Source organism: Chenopodium quinoa, unplaced genomic scaffold, assembly GCF_001683475.1.
Source record: "Chenopodium quinoa cultivar QQ74 unplaced genomic scaffold, ASM168347v1, whole genome shotgun sequence".
Lineage (NCBI taxonomy): Eukaryota > Viridiplantae > Streptophyta > Magnoliopsida > Caryophyllales > Amaranthaceae > Chenopodium > Chenopodium quinoa.
In genome coordinates, this window is record NW_018742903.1 from 1412831 (window position 1) to 1436116 (window position 23286).

At 34.9% G+C, this 23286-nt stretch overlaps 2 protein-coding genes across 3 annotated transcripts; both read right to left on the reverse strand.

The window, feature by feature from the left end:
• Positions 1-1146: 1146 nt before the first annotated feature.
• On the reverse strand, positions 1147-11611 carry LOC110727209 (sialyltransferase-like protein 1). Of its 2 annotated transcripts, XM_021906773.1 has the most exons (11): positions 11230-11611; positions 11037-11116; positions 10157-10243; positions 9963-10040; positions 9793-9884; positions 9470-9671; positions 8772-8862; positions 8214-8272; positions 7570-7718; positions 2318-2399; positions 1147-2208 (listed from the first exon to the last, which is right to left on the reverse strand). In XM_021906773.1, exons 1-11 carry the CDS (start codon positions 11336-11338, stop codon positions 1816-1818), a joined length of 1422 nt encoding a protein of 473 aa, XP_021762465.1. In that variant the 5' UTR covers positions 11339-11611; the 3' UTR covers positions 1147-1815. The 2 variants fall into 2 exon arrangements, with proteins under 2 accessions (XP_021762465.1, XP_021762466.1); XM_021906774.1 differs by lacking the exons at positions 11037-11116; positions 11230-11611 and having other exon boundaries at positions 10149-10242.
• A 2958-nt stretch (positions 11612-14569) lies between these two features.
• LOC110727264 lies at positions 14570-15433 on the reverse strand. Its single transcript, XM_021906832.1, has one exon. The coding sequence runs from the start codon at positions 15431-15433 to the stop codon at positions 14570-14572; it is 864 nt and encodes a 287-aa protein (XP_021762524.1).
• Positions 15434-23286: the final 7853 nt, after the last annotated feature.

Below are 23286 nucleotides of genomic sequence, written 5' to 3' on the forward strand. Positions count from 1 at the left end.
TCAGATTAATAAAAAATAATCTAAAGTTGGGATTAATATTGACAGATGTGGCAAAGTTGGGATTAATCATGGCAAACTTTCCTATGTAAAAACCAAAAATAAAAATTTGAAAACTATTATTTATTTTATACATATGAGATATCGAATGCAAATTTTTATATGTGGTTGGCCATACCGTATGGCCGGGGTTACTTATTTAGGGGTTACTTATTCAGGGGTTATTCAGTCGGCCAAGGGTTCATCGATCAGGGGTTACTCGGTCGGTCAGGGGTTACTCAGTCCAGGATTACCCGTTAAGTGTTTTGGTGTGTGTCAGCCGGCCACACAGAAAACGCGCTAACCGACAGAGTAACCCCGGAATAAGTAATTCCTGACCGATTGAGAAACCCCTTGAATAAGTGACCTCGGTCACACAGTGTGGCCAGCCACATAGAAAACGCACTGAATATTGAAAGTAAAAATAAAACTCTAAAATAATTTTTTTATCTATTCAAATTTTGCTTATTTAGCATCAAACGTGTTATATTAATTTTTCTTTGCCTATAATAATATTAATCTTGAGGTAATAGTAGTATTACCATAAGGATTATTTTATACGAGTAGTATTTTCAAAAGTAACATTCTTATTAAATTGTACGAGTAATATTTTTTAGAACAAAGTTAACAACCATCCATAAGACCATAAGGAAGATCATGGAATTGAGGGACGATTTGTCCCTCCATCTCCTACAGGAGTGACCTGGGTTCGATCCTCACCCCACCCCTCCTGTGATAGGAGGGGCACCCCCCGTATATTACCGTGTAAAAAAAAAAAAAAAAGGGTAGACTAAAGTACTTTAAAACCAAATTCTGCCGTGACCAAGGCATTGATTCTGTTATCATGACATTGTGACCGTTACCGCACATCCGCAATCGTGACCAAAACCGCATTTTTATCTCATGAGTTAGGGTTCTACTATCTCTCAAATTCAATTTAAGTTCATTCCACGATCTTCTACTTTGCATGGCATCTACTTTTTCAAACAAACTCGTCTCATTTTACATCTACAGTCAAAAAACAATTGATAATACAACAATTTATCATCTCGAACTAGTCATAAAAATAAATAAAAAATAAAAAGAAAACAAAAAATTATCATCAAGAACTATGTGTCATAACCAGTGTCAAAACTAATTTGGAATGAAGTGTCTTGTAAACATACATGGTCCGCCTTCCTAATTGATTTTTTCTTGTCACCTGAGTCAGGAGTAACTTCTGAGATCAGAGTAGAGGAGACATCATCATCATATGAAGTTAAGAACAGCAAGGTTAACAATGCTGAACCATACATCTCCCAGAATTTTTTTTTTTCTGTATTTTTACATAAATATACCAGAAACCAAGTACTATAACCTGACAGATACTAATCTCTTTTTACTAACATGTAAAAAATAAAAAAATAAAAAACAAATTGGAGGGGGGTGGAGAAAAAAATAATACATCAGCAGCGGAAATATTTCCGCGTTACAAGGAACAGATCAGCAATCAGATGAGTAAAAATTTGTTCCCAGAGTCTATAATTTACCCAGACATCAGCAAAGGAAACATTTCCACACGGGGCGAACAGCTACCATATTTGCGAACCCATAACTTGGAGCGAACCAAACATCCCCTAAGAGAAGTGCCACAAGAAACCTGTTAAGATCATTTAAGGACTGCATTTCGGCACACTAAACACTGCAACAACCAAAAAGAATCACTACTAGATCTGCAGAACCACTGGCATGTAAGTAAGTGGCTCAGAAAGAGAGTTCCTAGGCTTAATACTATATCAATTATTCAGCAGATTTTGAAGTGTGTCTTATACAAACAAGATCATCCAACTTGTTACCATCCACCTTATACAAGGAAACTCCTTCCATTTGCTGGTAGTATTCTTGTGCTTCCTTTCTAAGGCTCTCAAAAGGCATCAATTCCCACTTACTGTAGTTAGAGTTCTTTCTGACTTCACTCATGTCTGGAGAACCAGAGACTGGGCCGTTGTAATCAGCCCCTTTCTCACCCCAGAACTTGCAATTTCTGAACTGCCCCTCGTCACCAACCTGACCTGTCTCACTCTGCTTTAAACGTATAGCTGCAGTGTGAGCTCTCTTTATTGCATCTCGACTTGGTATACTTGACCAGTCCTCCTCCCTCTGAGCTCTCATTGGTGAATGTATTCTTATCACCTGTATCATACAAAATGCTGTCTGTTATCTAAGCCCTACTTAGACAAGAGAGACACTATTGATAGCCCAGAAAAGCAAGGATGGTAGAAAAGAAAAAAACAATTCATACCCCCAGGCACTCGAGTAGCTGATAGTACGCCCTTCCTTGAAGTGGGTTGTGACCTTTTCTTGGTTCCGAGAAATATCTAGTCCTACAGGAATCACAGGATAATATCAGTAGTTTATAGAAATTGCAATTTGTTACAATTTGGAAGATATTATCCCTAAAATCATATTGGGATGATAAGTCTTAAACTCCATGTAGACTAAGATTTGAATATTTCTATACAGATACTCTCTGTTTTATTTAAGTGCCCCAGTTTGATTGGACACATGCCAATGCAGAAATATCTTTAATAATCAATTAATATAATTAGTAGAAAGTTGATATAAAGAACTATTGGTTGAGACGATTCCAACAAGCAGACACATGACTATATTTTATCTTATGTATGAATTACTAACATTGATCAAAGTGAAATATGTGAATAGTGCAAAAAGTCATAATGGGGCTTTTAAATAAAAACGGAGGGAGTATCACTTATTAATGAATTAAGATTGAATAGATTAATACACTCAAGCAAACAATATAACTCCCTACAACGGCGCACAATGCGTATCCAAATAAACAATTCCCAAATCTCAAGATTAAATCATCAAGATGAACAGTACATGAAAAGCATAATAAGCATTCCCAAAACATAAACACCCCCAATGTTGGCAAGATTGTAGTTGATACTTTCAAAAGTTAATTGAACTAACTGAGATACATATCAAATATCTTACAGCCAAACTATCTCAAGCTCATTTAAATTCTACCTTCAGATAGTTCCACTCAAAGCCTACATCAAGGAACCACAAAAATGACGAAGAAAAGTTCTCACCAGCTTCCACCAGAATGTGAAAAGGCGTCGCAATAAAGTAATAAACTAAGTGATACTTGTACATAGCTAAATGAGATCAAAGACACCACCATAATAGGCTAACTCCATATTGCGGACTAAATGAAACAAAAGGGAATAAAATTGTTGCTAACTAGTCTAAAGTATCAATATTCTTAGCCAAATTACAAATATATGAATCCAGTAACTCTGATCAGGTCCAAACAGCCACCCAAAAAAAAAAAAAAAAAAAAAAAAAAAAAAAAAAAAAAAAAAAGAGGTAGTTTATTCTATCACTACATCTATATATATATATATATCCCAAAATGCTAAAAGTTTGAAAAAACTGCTTTCTTAAGTTTGTTTCTAGAGTTGAACTGCCACAGAAGGCATAGTCAAAAGCAGAGACATATCATACCAGCAACAGAGACAGGAAAATTTTTAAATAAAAGAAAGTAATGTAATAAGAAACATCCATCCTTCAAAAGTCGCAGTTAAGCAGTTGGTTGTGTGGGAACTCTAATTTTAAGTTGTTGCATCTTAAAAGTTATGAACTCTGATTAATCATCTCCTCCTCTCTAGTTCCCTTCATTGCCTTCTTTCAGAACTTTAACAAGTCACAAACAAATATTTGATGTGTGGGACCTCTACATTAAGTTGTTGCATCTAAAAGTTTTCTTACTGGGATTAAGCACCATCTATGTCCTTCATTTCCTTCTCCAGAGTTCTAAGCTTATAAAATAGTTTTCCTCCACACAAGTAGACTTGGAACCTTTGCAGTCATAAGATAATCATCTAGTGCCACATAAATGCGACTTTAATCTGCCATCTCACTTTACTTCACATGTTCAGTAATGTTCATATTAAAGTTTATCTCTTCCCAGAATCATCCCCCACCTCAAAATTATTTCCATCATTCAAATGCTATACCATTCAAATTTTCCATTTAATGTAATTTTTAATACCGCTTAAACTGAATTTCACCATCTCAAGTCCAAAGCCCCTATAAACAAAATCAACATAACATTTTAATTACCTCCTCAAATAATACAATCACATTGTTAGGAATGGGAAGGTAAGAAAGACAGACAAACCCACTAACAAGTACCCTGAATTATCTTTCCTCCTTAATCCCCCATTCCTTACAAGCAGTTCAAAGAAGATGACTTCGACGGAAAGATCAGTTTCAGCATTTAGAGAGTTCAGATGAAGGTCCAGGCGCTTCAAGAAACTATAGCTCAAAGTTTATGGCAGAAGGTACTCCAATCCAAACTCATTTTAACGAGTTTTAATATTTTTCTTATTGATTTGGAAAATTTAGATTCCAAAATTGATGATGTAGATAAAAATAATATTTATTTATTGTCTCACTAAGTGAATTTTGTTAGCAATTCGGAAATCATGCTATATGGCAAAAGCGTAACTTTGTTGCATGAAGATGTTAAGCCTAATCTCCTGTAAAAGGACAATTTTTGAAAATGGGACAAACCTAGTGAAGGTCAAGGTTTGTATATTAGAGATTGGTTGTTGTAAGACAAGTACCAATAATCGGTCCATATCAATTATCAAAGGAACATAAATCCAACAGTTTCTGCAAATTATACAAGATAAATGGGCACAATGTTTTTGATTGCTTAAAGTTTGAAAAAGTTCGGTTGAGAAGAAAAAGAAAAGAAAAACAAAGACAACAGCAGAAGACAATTTTGGTGGGGTAAAAATATAAAATCTTATTATGTTCTTTTGCTAAAAGTTCGGTTGAGAAGAAAATGAAAAGAAAAACAAAGAAAACAACATAAGCCAATTTTGGAGCAATGGAAGCAAAGGTTGGAATCTAGAAGGTTTAAGCTAAGTCGGAGTAAGACTGAATATTTGGTATGCCGCTTTGGTACACAGAGGGGGACAAGCGATGATGTAGTGAGCTTGGATGGAAAGGACTTGACCATGAGTGAATGTTTTAAATATTTTGGATCGATCATCCAGAAAAATAGTGACATTGATCAAGACGTGGCCCACATGATTAAGTTGGAGTGGCTTAAGTGGAGAGCCGCCACGAGAGTATTATGTGACCGAAGCACTCCCTTACAGTTGAAGGAGAAATTCTACAGGACTGTCATAAGACCATTGCTCTATGGTACAAAATGTTGGGCTTCTAAGAAGGAACACATTAAAAAGATGGAGGTTACTGAAATGCGCATGTTAAGATGGATGTGCAGGAACACTCTAAGAGATAGAATAAGAAATGAGGTTATTCGCAAGAAAGTGGGGGTGGCCGGCATTGGAGACAAATTAAGGGAAAATCGTCGCTGGTTCAGGCATGTAAGACAAAGACCCGAGGTGCACTGATGCGAAAAGTGGAAAAGTGGGACCATGGAAAGGATAAACGAGAGAGAGGTAAACTGAAAATGACTTAGTTGGAAGGAGTTAAGGAAGGATATGAAGTATATGGATTTGCATAAGAATGATGCATTTGATCGTAAGGGATAAAGGAGGAAGTTTTTTGTGGATGACTATACAGAATAATCACTTTTGGTTCATGTAGCCGACCCCTCTTATGGGATTAAGGCTTTGATTGATTGATTGATATATGTTCTTTTGAGAACCAAACCCAGAAGAAATAGCACTACTAAGTGGGTGCTTGATTTTGGTTGTGTACCTATTTGTTCTCAAAAGGACCACTTTGTCAATTAACATTCACCGAAGAATAGATCCCTTTCTATGGATACCGAGCAATGGTTCCCATTGCAAAGTTCATGGAATTGGCTCAATTTGGATCAAGACATATGGTTAAATTAGGACCTCTACTAAGGTTCAGCCGTTCAGCTTTGGCGTCTTTCTAAACCTTAGATCTTTGGGTGCTCTTGATTCTAAAGGGTGAAATATCTAAAATCAAGGGAGCACTTATTGCCTCCAACTCTCCAAGGGTTCTCATCAACTTACAAAGGCCATTAGACTTAACAATCACTATCTCATGCAAGGCTCTTCAATTCTGGAAACATCATACTCAACCTTAGTTTGGCATCAACGCCCTCGGGTTCTAGTACATCACTTTTTTTCCTTTAGCCTCGAGTTCCAATCAAATTTAACAAGTGACATATCACATATCTAAATATTACCCTTAGAGGTTTATACAAAGAGAGACATGAAATTTGGTGGAGATTGTTGGGTGTGGCCCAAAGTTCGTGGTCCATTTTAAACTTCTACATTTTTGTAGTGAGCTTGGTAGACTCACATGATTTGCTGCTTTAAATTATGTGTATTCATGCAGTGTTAAAGGCATAGGGAATTCCCTAAATTTGACGAACTAGCTAGACAAGCTCCTAGACAGTTCAAGTTCTTGCAAAAAATTTGGAAACATTTGATGCGTAGATGATTCTACACAAAGCTAAGTGTATGCTTGCCAACTTAAATCCATCGACATCAAAGCCCTACAAATATAGAGGTTGTGCAACATATTTTATTCAACAAGCCCCACAAAATTGTGAATGTTCTTCTACATACACCCGATCTCCATATTCCAAAATTCTACTTGAATACTCCTTGGTAAGTTTATTTCTATAAAAGCGTTCACAACCATAAATTAAAATGCTGCTTACCAGTAGATATTTGGGTAAAAAGAATATTCATGAACTCACTCATGTACTAATCTATTTCACTTCATAGAAATACCGGAGATGTTCATGAGGTGAGCTAGTTTATGTCTCAGTTCACGCAAAGTGGGACCCATATTTGCAATAGCATTATATTTCTGAAAGCTGATATCTACAAAATTAATATTTAAAAACAAAAATTAACCAACCGTCATAATATTAAGTAGGAAAGAAAATGTAGGAGAAAGAAAATATGATTGGGAATGGTGAAAGAATTATGAGAGGGATGAGTAACTTTGTATTACGTTCATGAGTGGGATGAAGTTTGGTGCAAAAAGTTCTTACCATAAATAAAGTTATGTGGAGGAGAGAGGGGAGAGCAAAAGAACTCACGGAGATGCATACTCCAGGCATATTTTATGTTTGTGAGAATGGTTCTCACCTGTTACTAAGAAACTCACATCGCTTTCAAAGCCAGACGAATCGGTTCAATGATCAATACCTCATTTTTTAGCAAATTTGAACGGTAAATCATAATAATTGCAAGCACTACATGTTTGAGCCCCTAGCAAACCGGCTTCTCCACAAACTATCTCCTTAAAAAAGGATGTTCTTGCTACTAATTCCTTTGTGATAGAAAATTAGAACGACCTTTAATGCCTTTAAAGTCCCCATTCCAAACACCATACCCTCATACTAAAAAAATACAACCATTTAACTTTGATAAGTTCCCTCTCCATCTCACTTGCTACCCTCTTCATTTTGGCGAAAGGATGTAAGTATTTACTGCTACATAAGTGCAATATCATAGACTGATCAACGTTTAAAACAACATAATTAGTTGAAAAACTCACCATTCCTTATACCCAGGGTCAACAGTAAAACCATATATGTCAACGATATCACACATTGAAAGCGCAAGCTCTACAGATTTCATCCCTGTCCCTTTGGCTCCTCTCCGCAGCACAATTCCTTGGAACAAGTAAACTGGATTTGCAATACTCTGCCACCCAAAGAATTAACATGAAAATTCAAATAGATTTTGTGAACCAGTAAATAAAGAACATCTCAATATGACAAAGGTAAAAAGTATTTTCATATCTGTTGAAACACCTAAATTGACCAGATAACACCACAGAAGACGTCCCCATGTCCCTTATCATAATTCAAAAACACAATCTAAGAGAAGAAGGAACAGGAAATTCAGTTATTGATAAAAAAAACTAGAGTGTTTACAGACCTCTCACCACCCTAGGACAACTGAACAAAAAGGGAGGAAAAAGAGAACGAGATAGGACCATGCATAAATTGCCTAAAAGAAGATAAAAAGATGCTCATTTCTGATTCCAATTTTCTAATTGATGAGTGTCAAACACTAAGTACTCAAAAGCAACATGATATTCATAAAAACCCATAATAAGTAAAAGAACATCCAGCAGCAATCCAAGGATGTAACAAAAATACAAAATCATATGAACGCATTAAAATGTGACATCACCTTTATCATCTCATTGAAGTCTCTATGGGTCACACTTTTGATGATAAATACTTCCTCAGCTGCAAGTAAAAAAAAAAAAAATATATATATATATATATATATATATAGAGAGAGAGAGAGAGAGAGAGAGAGAGGTAAGAGCCACAATTGATGTTCCACTCCCTAATAGCTACCAGTCAATTTCCATCCACCCGTCTAGGGAAAGGATGAAGGATTTCCTTTCTCGTTTCAACTAAATTACAGTCCTTTGCAATGAGGTTTGCATCTGTTCTGATGCCCACGTCTCACAGGAGCCCAAAAGAAAAAGTAATTTACAGTAAGTATCAAGGGTGAACTTGTAATTTTAAAGGATTGCTTGCCCCACTAATCCTATTAGAAATGAGAAGTGGCCTCCCAATTTTCTGGCAAAGGGCCTTTCACCTTTAACAGGAATTCATTTCCCTGCAAACTCCATCACGCCTCTTTTTCCCATACTTGGAAAAGAAATAAACTTCAATGATTCCTGAGAATAAAAGTACATTGAGAGGTTAATAAGCAAGAATTGGGTTAACAACTTACGGGCCCCTTTCAGAATGTTGATCATGTTGCGAGCAGTGCCTCTAACTCCTAGGCGCAAGGTGCGCTTCCTACCAACGTGCTTGGCATATTTCTGCGTTATACCCATGCGAATAATATGAGATAGTTTTTTAAATAACCACTCAACGGGAAGAAAAAAAGAGTGGAATGCAAAAAGGCTGCAGAAGATAACACAACTATTACAAGATTGACCACATATTGGCATTATATGAATTAATACAAGGGAAATGTGGTATCTACAGCATTAACTCAAATTTGATTCAAGTTCATGAAGGCACCAGTATCAGCATGACCCATTCTCTGACTTTCCAACTAGCATAGAAGATTCTATCATAAAAAGTGATTTACCGAGGCAGATTAGAAAATTACTAGGTACCATGGTTGCTGCAGCATATTACTATGAAAACATCATCTGCTTTGATAACAACCAAAATCTTATTCAATAAAAAATTTCATTTGCTGATTCTCATGGCATGTACTTTGTATTTCACTACTAAAAGCAAAAGTAAAAATTAATCCCCCCTTTCCCCCAACAACAACATGTGGGGTGTAGAGGAAAAAAGTAATGAAGATGATTACACCAGAGGTAAGAAGGCCATAATTTGTGTCAGAAATCCATAGGCAATATAACCAATTCAAAATAAACAATTACAAATTTATTATAAATTCTAGACATTCACCTCATTAACAGGAGCCTCATTATCTCTAATCACTGCATCATGACTGTCAATCTCTTCACCAAACTCTGTCAATAAAAGATCTCCAGAATTTCCAACAACTGCACATCTTTCAAATTGACGGGGATGAAATGGAGGTGTGGCTGGTAAGATAGGACTGAGAAGTTCATCACAAAGAGATTTGTTGTGGCATTTTTTATCTCCCCTGACACAATGTAAAACAGAGACCAGTTTCATGTCAGTTAACCATATAATCTGCAGTTATTGTCAAGATAACTTAAGTAATTATATATATAAATGCATTTTTCATAAAGTCAGAATCATACAATTGGGCTATCCTTTTTGCTGCATAATCAAACCAACCATCTGGGCGAACATCCAGATATTCTCTTGTCAACACTGTCGTAACATTGCGATACTGCAATTATTGACACTCTATTAGACATTATTTCCAAAAACCATGATGCATCCACTGTTAAGAAAGAAGTGGCTTGACCTGTTCCCAGAGTAAAAGTGCTTCACAAATATCATAGTCATACTCTAGCGGTTCCTTCTTCTTGAATTGCACATTATACTGCAGAAAAGAAACACTTCAGAGAGTAGTTCAGAATTTAGCGTATTCACTATTTAAAATTAAAAATAAAAAATAAAAATAAATAAATAAAAGGGGTACAGATCTAACAGATTTACCCATGTGCTGTTTGTGCCCTCAGGATACTTGAGTTTCAATTTGCAGTGATCAATAATATCTACTGTAAGTCCAAGCCCTCTCTTTGCCTACGTGGGTTTCGGCATATTTGTAAGTCAAAAAAAAAGATTCATAATGGACAATAATAATGGAAAAAAGTTTCACATAGTAGACCTAAGGAAAATCCTTAGGTTTTGTCAAAGCAAAAAAGGAAAAATCAGTTTGAAAGCTACTCCCAAAATACATTTAGTATCACTTCCGAATGACTGGAAAAACCTTCAAACAAGAGTGGTATTAGTGTGAATCAAAACCTAACTCAGATTAATTTCTAAAACACCTCAATGAAATGAGGAGGGAAACAGGATGGAGTATCACGGTAATGTCCGATTAAACTACGATAAAGGAACTTAGAAGCCTAGAAGGTTATTGCCATCAACAATCCACCACTATCTGAAATACATTACTTGCCAATCGTAAAAATTACAGATATTTGTCACATTGTGGACCATATCATTTATAATCATCCAGAGGATTAGAGCTAATGCAGCACATTCAATACATCCACATGAACATTATACAATATACAGCAACCCAATTGCTCAAGATCGGCGGAATCGTCTAAAAAAACATAACCAAAATGTCTCAAGGTAATTCTCAAATGGTAATTGCCAGCTAGAGATAGGCTACAACATGCAAAGTATAATACTATTCCAAATCAGTGTTGGAAATTCAAACTAGACAAAAACTTGTGAAGAGGGCTCAAAGTTTACAATCACAAATTACAATGTCTCAAAATTTATAATAACCAAATCATTATTATTTTGGCAACAAATCCATGATATAATGAAGAAAATAAACCCAAAAAAAAAAAAAACAACTCACCACACATTGCTGGACATTGCTTTGAAACTGAGACAGAATCTCAACTTCCAATTTATTCAAAAGTTCTATCTTTCCACCACCTGCACCAAAAACAAAAGCCAAAAAAACCCAGAAAAATTCACAAATTATATCGAAAATTCTATTGATTAAGATAAAAGGGTAGCTAACAAAAACTAAATTAAGGCCAAATTACCGCTGAAGATAGAAGATTGGATGAAGAAGACGAAGAGACAGAAACAAACAAGTAAACCAACTAGATGCATAATAGAATGTCGGTGCTTGCTTTGTGATTGAGCTCTCATCTTTTTTACTTAATTCTAAGATTAACCCAATAAATATTCAGATCATGAGATGCGAAGAAGAATGATTGCTAATGTGAAATTTCTGGAATTTGAACTCAAGATTAAACAGCAGTTGCTCAACAATTTCGAGGGAGTGTTGTTCGGGGGAGGAGAGTGATGTTTGCGGAAACAATGCTACTGACTCAGTGATTTACGCGGTATTCTGATGATCCAAGCAAAATAAAAAAATAGCGTAGATGAATTGTTAAACTTTTCTCCAGATTATAATATGGCAATAAGTAGACATTAATGGTTTACTAAACAAATTTGTAAATAAATTGGCTACATTTCAAGAAAATACAAGATTATCTCTATGATAAAGTTACAAATCGTCAAAGTGAATCACGTGAATATAGAGCTAATCATTAGGCGGGGCGGGGCGGGGCGGATTCGGGCCTGGCCAAAGTTCGGGCCGAAAATGCTTGCCCAAAATCTGGAATTTTCGATCGGGCCTAACGGATTGAGCCGGGAAAAAAAAAACAACTAAAAATGTGTAAAAATGCATCCCCAAGGCCCAAAAAAATTAATGGGCCCAAATTTCATGCCCATGGCCCGCCCAAAATCGGGCCAGCCCTATGTTGATCAGGTCATAATATGGAGTACACTGAGTCAAAATAAGCATTTAATTGATGAAACCTGTGCGATACACGATTTGTTTGTATTTTTTTACAACTTATATTTTTTTATTCCTGTGTTGTGATAAAATTTGTTACTTTATTTATTCGTTGTACATTATATATCATATTAGCTAATATTTTTTATTTATTTATTTTAAAATAAATTGTGAATTTTCTCTCATTCTTTATATATTTAGATGAAATTCCTAATATCAAAGGATAATATTTTATATTTATTAATTTAAACTTTAAAATTTCATTTGCCAATTTAAATGATAAATTATGAACAATTTTTTTTTCTTGAAAAAGAAAAAGGATATACTCCCTCCGCCCGAGGTTATCTGCAACATTTGCCAAAAAACGAATGCTTTTATTATCTGCAACAAATTTTTTTATTTCCTTTTTTGGTAAAGTTTTACCCCATAATTTACTGTTTTACCCTTACTTAAAAAACAAAACATACTTTACAATTAACTAATTACTTATAGTTATCTACTAATAATCTAACCCCCCCCCCCCTAATGATTCCCTCCAAATAAAAACCCCCTCATCTCCCCTATCAATCTCCCAACCACCCCATTGAATGAACTTCATTGATTTTGCCCAAATGTTTCTGCCCAGATTAATTGCTAGGGTCTGGATTTCTCCAGATTTTTTGTTTAAACCTCTTCGCATCCCTCTTTACTCTCATTTGTCTCACACACTCTCTCTCCTGTTCTGCGTAACTTTTTCTTATTCTTCTCTCGGTGAAACCCTAAAATTCCATTTCTTCAGATTTGAGGAAAATCATGAGTAACTTCAACGATCTAATGGAGTCCCCTAAACCAAACACTCCAGAAAGTGAAATTGAGCCATCTTTCACTAGGTACAACTTACAGAGAGGGTCTAGGAAATTAAAACTCGTTCGTCGGTGTTCTTCGTCTTTTTCTCGATTCAAACGTGGCAAAATAGGGGCCAAACTAGTTAAGTACATCTCTAGTGATGAGGAGAAGGATGAGGGTAAGAAGATGTTCGTAGAGAAGAGGGATGTGTTGGTCCATCCTGAGTCTCCTCAGGGTTCCAGTACAAATCGGCCCCAAAAAGCGGCCCAGAAGGAACCGGTGGTGGTTATTGACGTTCCTTCTTCACCGGAGGAGGTCACAAGGGTTTTTCCTGAGACTCCTACTGCTAGGGCCACCCCTGGCTCCAGCAGTGGGAGGAAGAGAGCCAGATCTGTCTTCAGCGACGATTTCAGTATGTGGGACCCTGACTACATGTGCTACCTAAGGGACAAGTACCCTCATGACTTCCCCCCCTCAAACTGAATCTGCAGCGTAACTGTTACTAAACCCTAATTTTGATATCTGTTTTTTTTTGGGGTTTTTGTTTGCCTTGACTGAATAGATCTGTGTTTGTGAGTCCCTTGTTGTGGTTGTTGGTTGATTATGATGCCTGCGTGCTTTATGTTGGAAGTTTGGAAAATTTATTGTAGTGTCAAAAACGGCTTTGTTGTTAACAGATCTTGTTTAATTTTTAATTTTGTTAGATGGTTGTGTCTGTACTTTGGTGGATTATTGATTATGCACTGATGTTGTTGATGGATTCTGGTGGATGGTTTGTATCTTGTGCATGTATTTTGGTCAGATGGTATGTGGGTTGTTGGTGGATTTTTGATGGTGCATTGATGTTGTTGATGGATTCTGGTGACATTTTTAGCATGTTGTACATGTAATCTGGTCATATGGTTTGTGGGTTGTTGGTGGATTATTGATTGTGCATTGATGTTGTTGATGGATTCTGGTCACATTGTTAGCATGTTGTACATGTAATCTGGTCAGATGGTTTGTGGGTTGTTGGTGGATTATTGATTGTGCATTCATGTTGTTGATGGATTCTGGTCACATTGTTAGCATGTTGTACATGTAATCTGGTCAGATGGTTTGTGGGTTGTTGGTGGATTATTGATTGTGCATTCATGTTGTTGATGGATTCTGGTCACATGGTTTGTTAGTTTTTGATGGGTTCTGGTGGAGTCCCTAGTTAGATTTGGACTGTGTTTGTGCATTGGTAATGGCCAAGAGAATGCATGTTTGATAGATGATGACTTATGTTGGATGTGTGGAATCCCTTTTCCATGTTGCCTTATTGTTCTTGCAAGTCAGTGCCTCTTAGTGAAATGAATGAGTCCACACAATGTATCTTCTCTGTCACTTAATTCCAAATGATGAAGGGACTCACTTTGAGTAGGCTTTGTAGGTTTGTTTTGCTCCAACAAGTTCCTTTAAACACTTGTTGTTGAGGTAACAACCTACACAAAGCTACTGAAAAAAAAACACCCTGATGGAATTCATAGTTTTCTATTCATTCTGAAATTCATTGAGTTGCATAAAAAAACTTTCACTTTCACAACTAATACACACAATCTTTCCTTACATGATTGCCTAAAGTAATGCATTTATATCTACCAAAATACACATAACCAAATCATAATAAGCAGTAAAACAAAAACAGATGCTTACTTTACACAAAAAATAGTTTTGAGTTCATATTTGGTTAGGTGTGGAAGTCATGTTGTCTTTGAAAGCTTGTGTTGTGCCTAGTCTGCATCAACCTCTGTATCTAAGTACTCTTCATGTTGTTGATGAATTGGAATAAAAAGTGTGTTGAGGTGTTCAACTGCTTGTTGAATGAGTTCCCTCTCAACTTCTAGAAATTCTGGCAGTTGGCCTAGACTGTCCAACTTTCTCTTCCCCATGTGAGGTGGATTGAAATTGTTTCCCCCTTCTTTTTCTAGAATCATTTTCATAACACTTTGCAAAGTGATCCATGTATACTTGTTCAGTATTGGATCAAACCATTCATAGGCCTCATACACCTTCTCTATTAACTCCTCAATATTAGTTGGAAATGACTGGTATTGCAAGGATTGAATGACCTTGAACAATCCAAGATCCAGTACATTGAGATCTGGAGACTGTGCAGGTTGGAAAATCAATTGTATGTTAAACCCATGTGTTGTATATGCTGCCTTGAACTCTTCATCCCTTGAAATTTGATGTGGTCTGGCATTGTCCCATTGAATGAATATGTCCTTAGACAAACTAGGGTGCCATTGCATGTGTATTGCTGGGATGTTAGTTAACAACATTTTTCTGATTTCTTCTCTGGTTACACTTTGCACAGCCTTTGTTTCCAGAGTCCCTGCATCTCTGTTCTTGCTTTTCTTCTTGGCTATCTGCTGGTAGGTGAATGGAAAAATTCCATAATTACCATCATGTAGCATGTTCCCAATTAAGTCATAAAGGGGCTTCCCAATCATTACCATGAACATTGCCTTAATTTTGTACCTTTTAGACTGCTGACACATGTATGGGTTTTCTTCCTTTGGCAAGAGGTAGAACTGCCTTGTCTCTGGGTTCATGTAGAACCATTTCTCATCTATGTGAATCACTTGTTGCATATCAATGAAAGTTAGATTTCCAACTGGTGGGATTGGGTGAATATGGGCTAATGCCCACTTGAGTCTTGCCACTTTGTGATTTGATGTGAGTGCTGGATGGTTGGCTGTTGTATGTGTTCAGAGTCTGCCCTTTTTCTTCAAGCTGTGAAGGAATCCATGTGATACCTTCAAAGCTGCTGCATAGCTTCTCTCTGTTGTCCTTTTGTATAGAGGCACTGACTGCAAGTACTCATCACTAATAAATTTTGGCTGGGGTCCTGTTTTCCCCAACTTTTTGCTTCTGACATCAATGACATTCCCTTGTGCTATGCTGTCTAGTACAAACTGCCACACCCTTGTTGTTGTGCTTTTGTGTACCCCATACTGTTTTGCCACTGTTGACAAAAACCCCTTGGGTAGTTGTCCCTCATGCATTTGCAAAAGGAACTCATCAATAATTTGGCGTTTCTTTTGCACTGTTAACTGCTTCCTGCTTGTTGCTTGTCCCTCTACTGTTTCCTCTTCTGCATTGCTGTCCCCCTCAGTTTCTTCATCCATGTTGCTTTCATCAGTATTGTACTGAGATGGTCCCTCATGTAGTAGTTGGTCTATATCAAAAAATTCCTGATCAAAGGACTCTTCCATGTGTTGTGTGTCCCTTTCTGTTTCCTTGCACAGATTTGAAGGTTGGTGATGAATTTTTGGCTGATAATGTTTTTTGAAGTCCTGTTGAAACGGAACCCCGTTGCTGCCCAACGTCTAAGGCTAATTGTAATTTAGGCAGTTTAGATATTAACCTGACTTAAATGTAATTTATAGGGTCTTTTGTGAACTAATGGTGGAAGCTTTTGGAACTTGTTGTTGTTGTTGTTGGAACCTAGATGTTGTTTCTGTTGGATTGGTTGAACAATTTGAATGCCTTTTTATAGTAGGCAATTTAAATTTGAAAAGTGGTGTTATTTATTTTTTGGCCAAATTTTTAAAATGAGTCAAATGTTGGATTTTGGTGGGAAAACTAAATTTTAGGGATGAAATTTGTTTCCTCCCCAAAATTTAAATATTGGCAGGCAAAGTTGTAAACAATGTGGGAATCAAAAATCTTGGGAAATAAAAAGGAGGGAACTTGAATTCCCTTCTTTATCCAGCGAAATTCAGAAGGTGGGGGGGATCTTAGTGGTCCCTTAAGTCACCTTTATCCCACTATATAAAACCCACCCAAATTAAAAATTACGTGGGACCCCTTCTTTCCCTCCATTTTCCTCCTTAATTAAACCCACCCAACTACAATTAAAACTCCCTAAAAGCTTTACCTAGGAGTCCGCATTATTGTCCTTTCTTGCACATAACTACGGGCGGAGGGAGTATTAATTTCAATGATTTTTTTCTTATTTTTTGTATTTAATTTAAAACTGTTTTTTTTAATAGAGAAAACTGATATTTTTTTTAATCAAACGTGATTTCATTTTTTTTAAGGAAAAATTCATGGCAATAATCCGACCTTTAGCTCATTCTTTTTTAATAATCCGACCTTTCGATTATTATTTAATAATCCAACCTTTGGGGGTCTTTAATTTTTATTGGTCCCATTTGACTAGAAACCGGTAGAAAAGGTAATTTTTTTTTAAGTTTAATTGACACGTGAATTTGATTTGTCTAAAATTTTTTTTAAAAAAAAAAAAACCCACAGCCCTACCACCACCTTCCCCACCACTCCTGCCACCATTCACACAACACCCCCCCAGCCCTCTCCTCCTCCCTTTCACGCAGCACCCCACAGCCCTGCCACCACCTTCCCCACCACCCCTGCCACCATTCACGCAGCACCCCCCCAGCCCTCTCCTCCTCCCCTTCACGCAGCACACCCCCCCCCTCAGCCCAGAAATCGGCTGGCATCCATCTCACCCACCGCCGACCGAGCCACCCCCAATTACTCCGACCTCCCCTTAACCGTCGCCCCACCCATCCAAACGAACCCTAACCCGCGAAAACCGCAACCAACCTCCACCTTCCCTCACCGCAACCCCTTCCTGACCACCGCAGCCCCGAAACCACCCTTACCATGTTTTCCGGCCCTCATAAACCCTATTCCCCCACCTAACACCACCAAATGGGCTGCTGTGGTGGCATTGAGGGAGCAGGCTGTGCGTGAGGGAGATGCGGGGGCGGGGTTGTTCGATGCTGGTAGGGCAAGAGCAAGGGGAGAGCGAAGGGGAGGGAGGGGGAGAGGGAAGGGGAGGTAGACAGGCGCGTCTGCCGGAGCAAGTACCGGCGACAGGGGGCTGGCCTGGCTGGTGGCTGGGCTGGCTCCCTGGTGGCTTGCTATTTAATTTTTTTTTAATTTTTTTTAATTTTTTTGACCAATCATAGGCCGACACGTGTCATGTAACCTGTTATAACAGGTTACATGACCGGTTGGGACCAATAAAAATTAAAGACCCCCAAAGGTCGGATTATTAAATAATAATCGAAAGGTCGGATTATTTAAAAAGAATGTGCTAAAGGTCGGATTATTGACATGAATTTTTCCTTTTTTTAATTAGTATATTTTTATAAAATATTTTATTATAATCACTTGTCATATTTTCATTATTTTTTTAAATGTCAATTGAACGTGAATTTTATTTTTTTTAAAAGTTTAATAGTATTTTTTTATATATTTCCAATTAAAAAGATAGTATTTTATTTATAATAAAATTTAAATTTTTAATTTTAATATTATGTGGTGCTTTATAATAACAATCCTACGTGGCATAATCCTATACATAACGCTCTAAAAATACTAATCCTACATGGCGCTCTAATAATTTTTCAAAAATCAAAATTATAGGTGGCTCTCTAAAATCTTGGGAAAAAACTTCCCTTTATATACTGATTTCATTTTTTTATTAGTATATTTTTTTAAAATATTTTATTATAATTACTTATCATATTTTCATTATTTTTTTTTTATCTAATATATTTTTTTTAAATATCAATTGAATGTGAATTTCATTTTTTAAGTTTAATAATTTTTTTTTATATATGAAATAAACTAAATTGTTTCTTTTCTCTTAGATAAAATTTCCAATTTAAAAAGATAGTATTTTATTTTTATAATAAGTTTAAATTTTTAATTTTAATCTTATGTGGCGCTTTAAAATAACAATCCTATGTGGCATAATCCCATAAGCAATGCTCTAAAAATACTAATCCTACATGGCACTCTAATAATTTTTTTAAAATAGAAATCCTAGGTGGCTTTCTAAAATCTTGGAAAAAAACTCCCCTTTATATATATTAGATTGTAAAATGGAATAAATTCAAAATAGACATTTATTTTGGGATTAAGGTTTTGATGATTAATTGATGAATATCCTTGATTTTTTGAATATGAATTAACATGACCCTAACTTTTGGAATAACATAGGGATCAAGGAGCTTGGTTTTGAGGATGCCTGATTAATTGATAAACAAATGTTGTTTAGCTAGATTAGAAGTAAAATTGGCCTAATTTAGGGCATAAATGGGTAAAACCGCTAACACCAACAGCTATTTTAGTATTTTACACATAATGGAAATAAAATAAAATTAAATAAAATTAAAAAAAAAAGTGCTAATGGGCTATCTTAACCAAAAGATTAACTTGATAGTCGAAGTCCAGAATCGATTTATCAATCAATAACATAATACTAAAACAAACACTCGGAATGACACGTGTCACGTCCTGGTGCTATTTTTTTTCCCTCCAAAACTCTTCTTTTCTAATTTTTTCTTTATTTGTTTTCGTCAAATCTTCTTAGAGTTATATTTAGCATAATATTATAATATAAACTTCATATTTGACCACCATATTTTTTCATACAACAAAAAAGATTCATGCTATTTATATGATAGCAAATATCTTAAATTTCCATATTCTTATATTAAATATTTTTCATACCTATTACTTCATATTTCGTATATAATATATTATGTCATATCTTTAAATATGAAAATGCATCATCTTTTAATCTTTCGAATCTTTAATATCTATATTAAAAGCAAATCAGAAATGACACGTGTTATGACTTTTTTTTTTCTTTATTTCTTTCTTTTTTTGTCAAATTTTCATGCAATTATATTCTATAATGTTTTTTTTTTCTATTTTGACAATTATATCTAATCCATATAGACCCTATTAGAATATTTTACTTTTTTTTATATACTATAATGTAACACCCTAGGAATTCCTTCCTTTTAAAATACATGTTTTATCCTTTTTAAAACACGAAATAGGAAATTCTAAGACATTACCAGGCCACCACCGTGATAACGGCTAAGGAAAATATCAAAGATACACAGCGGAAGATTTATTTCAAAACCATTCAAAACAAACTAACTTTAAAAGTCAACCAAACGAAAGTAAGAATCAAACCAAAGTCAAACAAAGTCAACCTACAACTTGGAACCATTGTAGGCCCTTTCAAAACCCAAAACCAATATTTAAAAACATTGCATTAGTCCCACAAGCAATATAATAATCAAAGCAATAAAAACATATCATATTCTTATAGACATTAAACATGATTCGCTATTCGCTCTTCACTCATATCCATCATGAATATACTTCATCACCTAAAAAAGCTTCTCTTTACTTTGTCCCCACTACTCGCCATTAGAAATGGGTCGTCGTATGGCCAAGATAAAGATAATTCCAAACAAACATACAAACACACAATCAGCAATGCTGAGTACATAAGTGTAACGAAACACGCTAACATGCTTACATCCTAACATCACACAACTTACCTTGTTGCACCTGTTTACAAGCATAAAACTCATTCAATAGATAGTTGAATTGCTTATTTAATTTGATTACGCATCGAACGAGTTTCCCACCAAATCTCTGCCCCAAATAAATTGAGGTAAACTACTCCGGGAGCGCTAACTGGGTAGGCATAAATGTCACTTACGAGTGACAGACGTCTTGCGCATAAAATAAAAAAGGAAAATACAGTGTCTTGTACTCCGAGTAGAAGTTATGATCAAATAAAGTCACACAACTCCCCCCATAGATTCATACTCGAGGTATATACGTTCCAAGAGTTTTGATGCGCAATCTCTTTCACTTTATGTTGTTTACATTTTGGACTTGGTGATGACTCTCTATCCACGGCACAATCAATCCATACAATTCATTCAAGTAATCAAATATTCCAATTTAACTCTTGAATAGTTAGTGATCACCAATAATTTTATGTTAAACCCTTTTTAAATTATCTCGACGTTAAATAAACATCTTAAGCGCATGATGCATCGCAAATCCTATCCCTTGGTGTTTAGAACACCTTAAGTGCACATAAGCACCGCATTTCATTTTATTCATGTGTACCAAGACACTTACTAGCTCAATTCCCATGCTTATAGCATCAAAAAAAATTATATGAACCATAATAAAATTCTCTTTTTATATTCCAAACCAATTTAAACATTCAGTTTAATTAAACTTGTCTTCAATCAAACCAACAATAAAAGTGTGGTCCATACACCATAATCCAACATCATAATTTTCCATCAATAATTCATCTCAAATAATTCATGCTTCACAAACCAATCATCAAAATCAATCCAAATAACAATTCCAATCAATACCTATCATGATACTAACTTGGAATTAATTAAACAATTCCTAGCATGCTTGTACACAAATAATTACCGAGTACGCAAACGTACCTCAAGATCTCAAGATTGCCACTACACGAAATACCAACAATACCAAGAGACATTAATACCTACAAATACCAACAAACGTACCTCACTCACTTGGAACCTACAACCCACAAATACCAAGAGACATTAATACCTATTCATATTAAATTTCCTGCAATATATTCACTCTTTAAAACACTTTTAAACCTTCCAAAACATGCTGAAAATTAATTAAAATCACCTACTTTTATTCTCAATTAATGGGTAATTAAACTCCTTTCAAGAACACTTTATTCTAGCCTCTAAATAAAAATTCCAGCAATATAAAACCCTTAAACTTGTTGTAATTTAATTTAAAAACATAAATTTCAATAGTTTTAATCAACCACAATTAAAATCCTTCAATAAATATCAATTTAGAAACCTAGGGTTTAATCAATTTGGGGCTTTTTCATACAAAACCAGATATGAAAATTATATATATATTAATCATTATTGAAACATCATAAAATCATCACACACACCCAAAACAATAATTAATCAAAGCTAATTAAATTTTGAAACAAGAATATTTTTTTTTCCGAACCACACGCACAAAAGGGGGAAGGGAAGACGACTGTCGTTGCCTCCCTACGGCTGCTGCTGCCGATGAGTTCTGGTGGCGGACGGCTAGTGGTGGTGGTGGCAGCCGGCCACCGTGAGGTGGTGGTGGTGGTGTGTGTGTGTGTCGTGAAGTGCATGTGAGCAAGGGGAGAAGGGAAAAATTAAGGGAGAGAGAAAAAGAGAGGAGAGAGAGAGAGATAGAGAGTTTATCTTTGAGTATTCTCCACCTTAGGCAAAGTCTAAATTTGCTCATAAATGAGTATTTATACTCTCTCTCAAAACCCTTCTAACTTAACTTCCCTTTTTTACCCTTAATGATTCTCACTTCTATTCAAAGTAGTCATTTGACTTTATTTTAAGTTCTTTTGACTATAAAATTCTTTTATAACTTAAATATGCCCAAAAGTTTCTAAATAATAAAAATAAAATATTTCCAAAACCATATAAATAAATAATTATTGGATTTTCAATTAAAAATACACCTTTTTAAATATTAAAATATAAATAATTCATTTCAAATTATTTCAATATGTCATAAAATAATACTTTAAATTAATATACGTATAAAAATATGGGGTATTACTTACAATAGGTAATTTGTTACAAAAAAATAAAAAAAATACGGAGTATTTATAACACACTATATTATAATAATATTTGTCTAGCTTAGGATGAGTATAATATTATCATTCTTTTTAGAAGCTTTATTATTTTGGCTATAGAGTTTATTTCATTAAAAAGAAAATAATTTTAGTAGTATATGTAAATGTATATACGAAGTATATTATTTTTCCACTCTTAAAATTCTTATTGATAATATCATGTAAGTTTCTAACTAAAAATAATAATAATACAATACATAATTTTAACCAATTAATAAAATAATTAATCTGTCGATAATTCTTTCCTACTTTTTTATACTTGATTTTCTTTCCCTACTTTAATATAATATAAATTTTTGCAATAACCTATTCAAAATAAAATTGTTATTATATCAACAAATTTTATATATAGTATTCAGTAACTATTATTAAAAAAAATTGATTATAATTATCACATCGTAAAATAAAAAAGTAATTAATTTGCATAAAACGTTTTATCAATCAAAGTATGTTAATAAAAAAGGGACAAAAGGTATGTGAGTATATCATACAGGTATTAACCTCATTACCCCTAAATTTCTTTTCTTATTTTTTTGTTATAAAGTCTAATGCATTAATAAATTAACGTCTTTGGTATGAGTACAAATTAATGTTTTTTTTTCTTTTATTTATTTATTTATTTATTTTGTTTTTTGCAAGTTAGAATTGATTATAATTTATTTAACATTTTTCATTACATAATTTTTAAAAAAAAACCGTGCATGGCACGGGATCTAAGCTAACTTCATACTAAAACAGATACCAGTAGTGACATGTGTCACATCTTGGTGCTGTTTTTTCCCTCAAAAACTTCCCTCCCTTTTTAGCAAAAATCTTTTATATTTGGAATAATTGTATAATACAATTATAATAATGTTATTCCTTTTTTCAATAAAAAAAATGTTATTCCTAATCTTATATATTATCTTTATAATAATTGTATTCCTTTTTATTTCGTGTTCT